Source organism: Schistocerca serialis, chromosome 6 (assembly GCF_023864345.2).
Source record: "Schistocerca serialis cubense isolate TAMUIC-IGC-003099 chromosome 6, iqSchSeri2.2, whole genome shotgun sequence".
Taxonomy (NCBI): Eukaryota; Metazoa; Arthropoda; class Insecta; order Orthoptera; family Acrididae; genus Schistocerca; species Schistocerca serialis.
In genome coordinates this window covers 533683364-533695736 of record NC_064643.1, presented here as the reverse complement: position 1 = coordinate 533695736, position 12373 = coordinate 533683364, and the positions used below count along the sequence as shown (strand labels likewise).

Below are 12373 nucleotides of genomic sequence, written 5' to 3'. Positions count from 1 at the left end.
CTGTATCCACATGACTAGCTGTTCGTATTGGCTTCAGACTTCACTATATATAACCTTAGCCTAACCATTTCGCTTTTTAAATTTTCCAACCTACCAGCCCGATTAAAGGATCTGACATTCCATGCTCCAATCTCTAGAACATCAGTTTTGTTTCTCCTGGTAAGATGTCCTCCTGAGTATTCCCCACCCAGAGATCCGAATGGGGGACTAACAGTAAAGCTGCATGCCCTCTGGAAAAATTACAGCCGTAGTTTCCCCTTGCTTTCAGCCATTTGCAGTACCAGCACAGCAATGCTGTTTCGGTAGATGTTACAATCCCAGTTCAGTCAGTCATCCAGACTGTTGCCCCAGTAACTACAGAAAAGGCTGCTGCCCCCCTTCAGGAACCACACGTTTGTCTGGCCTCTTAACAGATACCCCTCCGTTGTGGTTGCACCTTTGGCACAGCTATCTGGATCACTGAGACACGCAAACCTTCCCACCAAGGGCAAGGTCCATGGTTCATGGTGGGGGGGGGGGGGGGGGGGGGAGGGAATGATCTATGAAGCACAGTGTAACAATATGCATGCAGTATCTCCACTTCAGAAGCACACTCTGACACTTGGTTACTTACTAAGGCAAGAGTGTCCATGAGCGTGTGATGCTTGCAGTCTGGGAAATAAAGCACACCGTGCTTTTAATTAAATGTATTACTGCAATAACAGGTTAACGCATTTCGGTGTCTCAGTTTGTGTGTTAATAAGCTCCTTAATGTCCTCTGTACGAAACTAACTTTGCTCACTATATCCACATTATTTAGCAGCTGAAATTCTGGTTCAAAGTCATCACTGTTGAACCACTCGCCAAATTTTATCGTTTACGTCTTCCCAACAAGAAATTTGTTTTGCAAGATTGGCAAGTTGAGTAGCGGTATCGTCATGCTCATCACCACTATAGCATTGAAAGCCACTTGTAGATGATGTTGCAATTTTTTCCATGAGTTAGCTGTTATTGTTGTCTTCAGGTTGTCACAGGCCTTACAAATACTGCTGATTGCATCAGGAATATATAAGGATTTCCAGAAACTGAGGACGTCTAAAACGTTCTTGCACAAGCTTTTTCACTGTTCAGTGGGTAATGTATTTTCATTGTCACAATAACAGCTTGGTTTATTTGCTGTGTGAGTGATGCGGAAGATAACTCACAAAAATCATCTTTTCATACAAAACAAGAACGTTTTCTGCAGGATGACAGAGGTAGGTTGTTGCTGCGATTGTCAATGGCTAGAAAAGTATGATTGGCTACCCATACCTGCTGGTGGTGTTTCAAAAGTATGCTGCCATTTCTTATCAACCTAGAAAAAGAAGGGAAGCATCCCAGAAGAAAATCTAAACCATTTTCTTTTACTATCAGTTTTATGTGAGTTAAAAGCTATCAATTCTTAACTGCAAGTGAATTTATTAAATTGACAGACAGACAGAAAATCTGCCATGAACGTATCAGGATAGAGTCTCTACATTTACTTGAAGGTGAAATGGGAAAACAACAGAAAAATATTTCAGTTACATCCAACAGTGTGACTGGGGATGGCTTCATCTTCTGGTGGTAAAACACGAGTCACAAGTGTAATAGTGTATTCTAAATGAAAATATTTATTCTGATTGTAATAGAATACTTCAGCTTTCATTTCTTATTTCTTCAAAAATTTCCAGACTATACACGGGTAATCTGCAGACTGTGTAATTTGGAGCTTGCTGAGCCTCATAGAGGTTTCTAATACTTGCAGTTGCTCATTCGTTTACCTTACCTGCTGCTGCTGCTACTGAAGTAGGCACATCTGGAAATGCGTCCTAAAATTAGTTTGATCAATGTGCACAATGTAGAAAATTATGTCTACATTGTTTCCTCTATGCATTCCATCACAGTTGGTTTTACCAGTACCCTTGAAAAGTGCTAAACATATTTCACTCCTCCCCCCCCCCCCCTCCCATCCCCACCCATCACCACCTCTTTTTTTTTTTTTTTAGTTCTGGGATTTCGGCACACCCTGAGAGAGTCTGAAGATTTTAACTGTAATATTTCTACAATTTATATTAATAAGTAATGAACTAGCTTATAACTGTTAATTATAATTGTACGTTTTCATAATAGTTCTGTAAACTAGATTATTTAATACTGATTTGTTATACTTCGTGCTATGGGAAAAAAACACTGAGAATATACCTTTTTCTTTTCCCCACCAGTCTTTGTTTCTTAAACTCAGTTTGTTTGAGTTTATAAAAAACTATAAAATGCTATGAGAGTCCACTGATAGTGCTGATGATGATCAGACAAAATAGTTCTTTTCTGTACACTGGAATGCATTCTGTTGGGCTTAAAAGCAAAAACAGTGTGTTGGGAGAATCTAGCAGCAATGTGACTTCTCTGACTTTGCCTCAGTCATCTTATATAAGGGGGCAATCAAAAACTTTCCATTTGAGGGTGTTGCTGCAGCATATATGCAATGTAGCACAACTCTGAAGTGGTTATGAAAGCACCAACCACGTAGGCAGGGTGTTAGTGTGGCATTTGTGTTTTTCTGACACACGTGTGGTAAATGTGGAAACATATAAACTGTGGTGGTGTTATTACCAAATACATCCAAACTACTGTGCTGTTATTCTTTTCTTGGCTGCCAAATGACAAACATGATGGGCATCCATCTGATAATGAAGAATGTGTATGGGGCATCATGTCTGTCTAAAACCACCATTGTGGAATGATACGTGACAAGGGGTGCTCCTGCTTCATGATGACACATTGTTCTCTTATTGCTGAAGTTATGCCAACTCCAGAGGGAGATGCTTGAGCACCCACCCTACAGTCCTGATCTCTCCTTGTGCAATCACCACACCTTCGGTCCCTTAAAAAGGGCCTTGAAGGGTCTATGATTTCTGTGGGCTAGGATGTGCAACAGGCAGTTGCAGACGTCTTCATGCAGCAGGGCATGAAGTTTCACTGACTGTGTATCTTCAACGTGGTGTATCAGCAGGGTGATTGCCCCAATGCTCTCAGTAATTTTGCCTCTGATTGGCATACTGAGTCTGGACTGGAAGGACTGTGAACAGGAAGTTTTTGATCGCTCCTTATATAACAGAAATTAGCAAATCCTTTGTATAATATTACTAGGAGCCTTAGTTCCTGTTTCAGTTTTATAGACTTGCATTGTTCACGACTTAAAATAATTGTAGCTGTTCTATATCTCTTTTCGATCATTGTATGTTTACAGAGTAAATCTCCAGTAGCAAATACTCAGCGTCCAGTACTTATGACAAGGCGTCAACTGACTGATCCGTTTGCATCAGATGAAGAAGATGAGAGGTGATGTTATGCTCTAAAGTAAACTATTACTAACTTACTGTCTTGACCCTTCACAGAAGAGTATAAAATACAAAATTGTGAATTAGTGCCCATGGTAATGAATTACATTAATTTTGGATAAATATCCAGATGTTCATAATGCAAAGACTGACAGACTGTCATAAGATTGACGAAAATAAATATTGCTCAAACCCCCACCCCGTCAAACCACACACACACACACACACACACACACACACACACACACACACACACACACTCTCTCAGTCTCTCTCTCTCTCTCTCTCTCTCTCTCTCTCTGTCTCTCTCTTTTACATACTTTCTTTCTTTTGTTTCATGCATATACAAAATAGACACACAGATTCCACATACCTGCCTCATATCCCTCATTACAATATCAGTGGATTACATTATGGGAGAATAAGAATGAACGAGTGTTTATTGTTATTGTTATAATGCACAACAAAGGGTATTTTCAGAATTTTGGTTCTTCTGCTCCCCCCCCCCCCCCCACCCCCCACCCCCAATTGCTTTCATTTCCTCAGAGCGGGTTCTTTTCCATTTGTTGGACCAAGATGCTCTAGTCTCCTGGAGTTTTTCTACCTGGGCAACTATCCAGTCATGAATTTTCTGTCGAAAAATGTTTGTGTCATTTTGTGTAGTTGTGTTCAACAATGTGTCTAGTTCATCTGGTTAGTTCCATTCTTTTAATGTACCATAAAATTTTAGCCTGTTTTTTTTTTCTATATATACAAATAAATGTTTGTATACTTTTCAGTTTCGTTATTTGCTGTAATCTTGTATGTTCTTTCTTAGTATAATTTTAACTTAAAATATTTTTAGTCAGTCATTTTTCTCTCTGTTGTTTTGGATTTTTTAATTCCTCTGTTTCTGGTTAAAATTAGTATTTCAGTCACCTAAAGATATTCTGGTTTGATAAGTGTTGTAGTATCTCAGTTTTGCATATTTTGAGATGAATTTTATGCTATAGAAGTCTTTTGTAAGTATTAAGGCTATTTCCATTTTGGGGCACGAATTTTGCAACTAAACAGTGGAAAGAACCAGGATGGAATAATGACAATATTATAGAAAGAATAGATTGCTACTAACCACATAGTGGAAATGTCAAGTGCAGACAGGTACAAGAAGAAGACCACTAAACACTTGAGCTGAAAGACCATCTTCTAAAGCACACACACACACACACACACACACACACACACAAGCACAGCTCTCACACACGACTGCTGTTGAGGCCAGATTGAAAGCAACTGCGAATGGTGAGAGGAGCAATCTGGGTGGTGGTGGTGGTGGTGGTGGTGGTGGTGGTGGTGGTGGTGGAGGGGGGGGATAGCAGGTTAAGGTTGGGGGCCAGTAAAGTGGTGCTTGTGGGAGTGTATAGGAACATGGTGGGGCAAGATAGAGCAGCTAGGTGAAGAGTGTGTGTGTGTGTGTGTGTGTGTGTGTGTGTGTGTGTGTGTGGAAGGGGGGGGGGGGGGAGAGGAGTTGGAGTTGGAGTTGGAGGAGCAGGGAAGGGGACAGATGGCTGAAGGACAGTGTCTAATGAAGGTTGATGCCGGGGGGGGGGGGGGTTACAGGAATATGGGATATATATTGCGGGGAGAGTTCACACCTGCACAATTCAGAAAAAAATTATGTTGCTAGGAATGATGCAAGTGGCACCAGGCAGTGAAGCAGTCATTGAAATGGAGAACATTGTGTTGGGCAGCGATGTTCCTTATTTAAAGGCATGATGAGGTAATTGAAACCTTGATGGAGAATGTTATTCAGTTGTTCCAGTCATGGGTGATACAGGTGGTATGAGTCACAAGGGGAGTGCTCCTTTGTCACTGGACAGTGGGCCTCTGGGAGGGGGTGGGTGATATGAAAGATAAGTCATGGGAAATTTTTTTCTGTACGAGGTTTGGAGGATAATTTTGGTCTGTGAAGGCCAGAATGAGACTCTTAGTGTATCTGGAGGGGAACTGCTCATCACTACAGGTGTGGTGGCCATGGTTGGCTAGGCTATGTGGAAGGATTTCTTGGAGTGGAAGTGGTGGCAGTGTCAGAGTGGAGTTTGTGGGTTTGATATGGATGGAGCTATTGATGTGGCTGTCTTTGAGGTGGAGGTAAACATCAAGGAAGATTGCTGTTGAGTTGAGGAGGACCAGGTGAAGTGAAAGCGGGAGGTGTTGATGCTCTGGAGGAATGTAGATAGGGTGTCTTCACCCTTGATTCAAATCACGAAGATGACATCAATGATTCTGAACCAGGTAAGGGGTTTGGGATTCAGGGTGGTTAGCAGGGATTCCTCTAGATGACCCATGAATAGGTTGGTGTAGAATGGTGCCGTACGGGTGTCCATCGCTATATCACGCATTTGTTTGTAGGTGATGCCTTTGCACTGAAGTAATTATGGGTAAGAGTATAACTGGTCATGGTGACCAGGAAGGATGTAGTATGTTTGGAGTCAGTCAGGCGTTCGAAAAGGCTAGTGTTCAATAGCAGTGATACTAGGGGCATCTGGGTATTAGTATACAGGGATCTGGTATCAATGGTAAAGGAGTAGAAACTGAGGACAGTTGGTGGAGGAAATGATTGGTGTTTTTTGTATAGGAGAGTAAGTTGCAGGTAATCAGTTCAAGTTGTTGGCCTGTGAGAGCAGAGATTCTCCCAGTGGAGGCACACGCTAACTAGCCACAATGGGCCATCCTGAGTAGTTGAGTTTATGGACTTCAGAGGCCTGACAAGAGAGATAGACTTGCAGGAGCAGTTCTGGGATGAGGCCAAGGATGTGAGGAGAGACTGGAGATGCCGCTGGATTTCTGGAATTGGGTCACTGTAGCAGGATTTCTAGGCGAATGAATCTGACAGTTGGTGAAGTTCCTCTGCTAGGTAATCCTTGCAGTTCAAAAAATAGTGGTGGCGCCTTTGTCAGCAGATAGGATTTTCAAAGTGTTCAAAAATTTCTCCCAGGAATTTAACCATAGATTGTGTACCTTTTAGTATTTCCATAATAATTGCCATGGCTATGATGTCTGGAACTTGTTCTGTCAGAATTAGCAGACCTATGATCCACTGAGTATTATTTATTGTTATGAGAGTAGTCATTTCTCTTTTGACTATTCTTTGCTGCATTTTGTAACAACGCTTAACAACAGTACCACTACGATAAATGACTATTGATTTGCTCCTATGGCTAAACTGCAGCATTCACATTTTATCTGACAGTATTTCTCAGTTGTTCACAATTTAGTTTCTTGTGTAGTGTGTTGTTGTATTCATAGCCTTCCACTTCAACTGTACTAATTAGTTTCACTATGTTTTTAAAAATATGATCATGGTTTTTTAATACACAGGTATCTTCAGGCACTATTCTTGCTTCACTACCTAAAAAGTGCAACAGAAAGTCAGGTTGAAATATCAACAATATCAGAGAAAGGATAGATTGCTACCCACTGTAAAGATGACCCATTGAGTTGCAGACAGCCACAAACAAAAGACTGTTATGCATTTTAGCTTTCAGCCAAAGCCTTTTTCAGCGAATGAAACGCACACACATTCACACGAGCAAGCACATCCTACCATACTTGGTCATCCTTCAGAAATTTTAGGCCATGGCCTAGTGCATGCCTCTGTGCCTAACATTTCATCTCATAATGATCTAGACATCATCAGAGCCTGTGAAGACTCAGATAGTAATTTCAGAATCAAACAAGCTAAGCAAGCTGAACTGTTTATACATATCCCTACAATGACTGGATTGTGATATAGCCTTCGTAGTCTGATGATGTCTCCACATTATGAAGATAAGACATTAAGCACAGAAATATGCTGTATAACAGGACCCTTATCACAAAAATCACCAAGGATGCAAATCTCGGTTATTAAAACCTGCATTTTATGACCTGGTAATGCAGTTGGTGAATTTGCTGTATACCGTGTTTCTTTGTTCCTTATGTATTCTGCTAGCTGACGAAACTTGGCATTTCTCAGGTATTCAATTTGCCAATTTTATATTACGAGCGAGGGTGGTTTGAAAAGTTCTCAGAATCACCATGAGAGGTCAGTGCTAGCGCAATGAGTTGTTCACGTGATATTCATTTGATTGTTGCCTGTAAACACGTGCCATGTCAGTGCTCTTGGAGGAGAGCTGTGGTGGCTCTGTTGTTGTTCCCGTGTAGTGATTTGCAAAGGTGGAAAAATCGAGATTCAAGCAGTGATTAAGTACTTCGTAAAGAAAGGTATGAAAGCAAAGGACATTCATCTCAATTTCCAGAATACACTGAGGGACTCTGCTCCTTCATATTCAACTGTGGCCAAGTGGACAAATGAATTTAAATTTGGTCAGGAGAGTTTAGATGATGATCAGCACAGTGGTCGGCCAAGATGTGTGTCTACTCCAGAAATCATCGCAAAAGTGCTCAAAATGGTCATGGAGGATCACCAATTGAAAGTGCATGAAATTGCTCATGCTTGCCAGACATCATCTGAAAGGGTATATCACATTTTAACTGAAGAATTAGAAATGAAAAAATTATCTGGAAGAGGGGTGCCGCAACTCTTGATGCGCGCCTGCACACACGTGCTGTCACTATGACAAAATTACACAAGCTAAGGTATGAATTGTTGCCACACCCACCTTATTCACCTGATATGGCTCTGTCGGACTTCCATCTCTTCCCAAAACTGAAAATTTTTCTTGGTGTATGAAGATTCACTTCAAATGAAGAATTGATTGCCAGAGCTGACTACTATTTTTCAGGCCAGGAGGAAACTAATTTTCGAGATGGGATCAAGGCACTGGATCATCGTTGGACCAAGCACATTAATCTACAAGGAGACTACATTGGAAAATTTTAAAAAAAAGTTTCAGTGATGCAAGTCTTTTTTTTCTATTCGATTCCGAGAGCTTTTCAAACCACCCTTGTAAAACCGAAACCTTATGTGTACTCCTACAGCAGACTCCATGTGAGATGATCTGTATACTGGGTGCAGCTGCTTCACATGTCTACAATGTGATTTTGTAAATGTGTCTATGTTCAATGCATCTTCATACTCTGTAGATGGCTTTTGTTTAGGCCTATAGCCATTTGCACTTCATAGTCGAAAGCTGCCAAAAGTGCTACCAGGTGTCAAGCATTTCTGTAAGTTGACTCCACTGTAGGAGTGTCCTAGTAATAAAGAAAAAATGTCTTAAAATTTCATTCATGACACAGCATTTTTTCCTGCATCTCAGTGTTTATGGCGTCATATCTCCTGATCTGTATTTCACACATTGATATAATTTTGTAGATACATCCAGTGGCATGTGTGGATATAAAAGTAATGCATGATGCAGCAGTTTTCCTGCTTCTCATTGTTTGTGACGTCTATGTTCTGAAGTGTAAAAAGTAGACGGTTGTTACCCCCACAGTGATTGTTGTCTGACGGTAAGGAATATATGTACCAAGTTTGGTTGACATTGGTCCAAAGGTTTAGGAGAGATGTGCAGAAAGCACACACACACACACTACTTTTAGAACATGTATGGGTTTTACACTGCACAATATTTTCCATAGGTAACATCCCAGTGACCTGATTATTAAATACACTACACCATTTCATGTTCATCTATACTCAAAATACACTCTCCATAATCATTGGCTACTATTTCTTCAATGTTATATCATCATTCTCTTATATTTGTGGTTTCTGTAATTTTGTTGTTAATTTTAATTTCCAAATTGTCCATTCAACCATTAAGTTCATTACCCAATCCCTTCATTCCATCTCCTTTGACCAGCATGGCAAGTGTGATGCTCCAATGCAACTAGAATTAAAATTCTTGTCGTCTTCCTTCATATCAATTTATTATATGCAATATTTTTACTTTGTTAGCTCACAAGTTAATTTCTAATTAATTAGTCATTACATCTATGCAGTTTGTGCATTCACATTTTATTAAAACACTTACAAGTACCTTTCCATCATAAACTTTATGTAAGAAGTTTGTTGATGCATGTTTTCATAAATATTGCTAAGCTCGAGTCTACAAAACTATACATCAGTTGAGAGTAGGCTATATATATTTATCATGAATCTAATATAGATTACTATGTTATAAGGTGAGACTATAATCAATAGTGTCTTTCTTTTTTAGTTACATACAAAACCAATTTGGTTCGATAATGTAGTATCCAACTGTTATAATGTCAAGTTGAACAAATATATTTCTAAGACTACACAAAACATGTAAGTCACAGATCAAGTAATCAAAGTAAGACGTGTGTACACTGTAATGCTCAAATCAGCACTGAGTCCAAGTCTAGCGGCCGCTGGCTGGCTGGTCGCTTAGGTGGCGCGGCTGCTGCATGGCTGGCAGACAGCGCCGCATGTAGAGGACACGCGTAACTGCGCAGCGGCACTTTGAAAGATCAGCAAGTCACAACACTTTTCCCCCCCCCTTAGAATTTTTTGCACTGGTCTTGATGGAGGTGGCCTGTAGATTGCTAACGTCCATAGGTGTTGTTTGACTGGCCATAAAGTCTCGAGGAGGCGGCTTCCCGTACGGACGGAAGTGTCCCCGATGATAATGGGTCGAATCTGCTGGGGCCCCTTGCCCCAATCTGCCCGTTGCGGCAAGTCCGGTTGTTATAAAAGGAGGCATGGGCGATGTGTCGGCATCCATAGGAGAAGGAGGCGAGTAGAGTTGCTCCGACAGATGATGGTCGTCTGGTTCCTGCATGGGCACGTGTCCTGGTGGCGTCAGCTCTTGTGATGGCACCGAGATGATGGTGAGAGGATTGTGTTGTGAGTAATGAGAGATTCCAAGATCCCGAGCATCAGGTAGAGCCGAAGGTGGTGTAGCGGCATTTGGAACAGGCGTTGCCAGCACAAGAGGCCGAAGCTGGTCCGAATGACGCACTGCAACACCCGTGTCCGTCTGGATTTCATACAGGCGTCAGCCACGGTGTCGTAAGATGTGGCCAGGACTCCATTTTGGCTGCCTGCCATATCCCCGTACCCATACAAGGTCGCCAGCGGTGAATGACCAAGCGAAGGCACCCGCTGCCATGAGGTGGAAGGCCGCAGAAGATGAAGTAGTGTGCAGGGCTGTCGGCCATGTAAGAGCTCAGCTGGGCTGTGGTCGCCCATGGAGAAGCGCATCATCAGCAGCAGAAGAAGTCAGGAGTTTCCTCATCTCAGCCTTAAATGTGCGGACCAGTCATTCAGCCTCACCGTTTGACTGTGGATGGAACGGAGGGGCCGTGACATGCATTATGCCGTGACGGGCACAAAAAACCCGCAAAATCGGAAGAGGCAAATTGCGGACCATTATCAGTAACAAGAGTAGAGGGAAGGCCTTTCAAGGAGAAAATACGAGCTAGAGCATTGGTGATTGCTGCGGTGGTAGGCGGCATGCAATGGACAATGAAAGGAAAGTTAGAATAGGATTCAATAACGAGAAGCCAAAAAGTACCTGAAAAGGGTCCCACGAAGTCAGCATGAATACGCTCCCAGGGGTTCTCAGGCAAAGGCCATGGTGACAAAGATGACTTAGGGGTGGCAGCCTGTGACGCACAAGGGCCGCAGGCAGCGACCTTGTGTGCAATTTCAGAGTCGATGCTGGGCCAGTACACATGACGGCGCGCCAGAGATTTTGTGAGAGAGACACCCCAGTGCCCTTAGTGAAGGAGGCGCAAGACCGAAGCACGCAAAGAAGCAGGTACCACAACACGCGCCGAAGCATTGTCGGTGGAAAGGAGGATAAAACCATCCCTAGCCGTGAGGCAGTAATGCAAAGCGTAGTAGTTCCACAACGGATCAGAAGTGTTAGCGGATGGACGATCTGGCCAGCCCTTCTGAATACAGCGTAAAACCCGGGAGAGGGTAGGATCAGAACCCATAGCAGCCGCCAGCCGGTCCCCGGTGATGGGAACTTGTCCACAACCTGCTGCTCGGCAACATCCAGGTGGAAGCACAAAAGTTCATCCCTATCGAATGCCAGATCAGAACCCATGGGAAGGCAAGACAGTGCATCAGCATTTGCATGTTGAGCCGTCAGCCGGAAATGAATCTCATAATTGAAACGAGACAAGTAAAGAGCCCAATGCTGGAAGCAGTGTCCGGCCTTGTCAGGAAGCGACATTGATGGATGAAACAAGGAAACAAGTGGTTTGTGGTCCGTAACAAGATGAAATTTGGATCCATAGAGAAAAACCCCAAACTTATGAAGAGCATAAACAATGGCTAAAGCTTCCTTTCCAATTTGAGAATATTTTCGTTGGGCATCCGCGAGTGTTTTGGAGGCATAAGCAATGGGTTGTTCAGAACCGTCAGAAAAACAGTGCGCAAGGTCTGCACCAACCCTGTACTGAGAGGCGTCCGTGGCAAGAACAAGATGTTGGCCAGGTCGATAAGTAGCCAGACACGGGGCCTGTTTCAGCATAGTCTTCAATTTCTGAAAAGCCGCATTGCATGACGCGGACCAGTGAAAGGGCACGTTTTTATGGAACAGGCGATGCAACGGCTGAGCCACCGAAGCCGCAGATGGTAAAAACCTGTGATCGTATGCTATTTTCCCTAAGAAGGCCTGCAGTTCCTTAACAGATGTAGGGTGAGGAAGGGCATCGATCACAGCAACAGTTTGCTGAAGCGGACGAATACCATCCCGAGAGAGTTGAAGCCCCAAGTACGTTATAGATGCCTGAAAAAATTTGATTTCTGAAGATTACACTTAAGACCGGCAGTAGGTAAGACATGAAAAAGTGTTTGGAGATTCTGAAGATGTTCTTCAGTGGGGGAGCCAGTGACAACAATGTCATCCTGGTAATTTATACACCCAAGGACAGCGAGCAATAATTGTTCCAAGAATCGCTGAAAGAGAGCAGGGGCTCTGGCAACCCCGAATGGCAATCGTTGGTATTGATAGAGGCCGAAAAGCGTGTTAAGGACCAGGAACTGCATTGAAGCAGCGTTGAGAGGAAGTTGATGATAAGCTTCTGACAGGTCAAGTTTAGAAAAATACTGGCCTCCAGCAAGTTTGGTGAAC

The 12373-nt window shown here is 42.7% G+C and overlaps 1 protein-coding gene across 2 annotated transcripts in view; it reads left to right on the top strand.

The window, feature by feature from the left end:
* LOC126483731 (EH domain-binding protein 1) overlaps positions 1-12373 on the top strand; it is a 220675-nt gene that overhangs the window by 136843 nt on the left and 71459 nt on the right. For both annotated transcript variants that reach the window (XM_050106839.1, XM_050106838.1), the window contains exon 12: positions 3248-3339. In XM_050106839.1, the coding sequence (XP_049962796.1) occupies positions 3248-3339 (92 nt within the window). The remainder of the gene's footprint in view (positions 1-3247; positions 3340-12373) is intronic.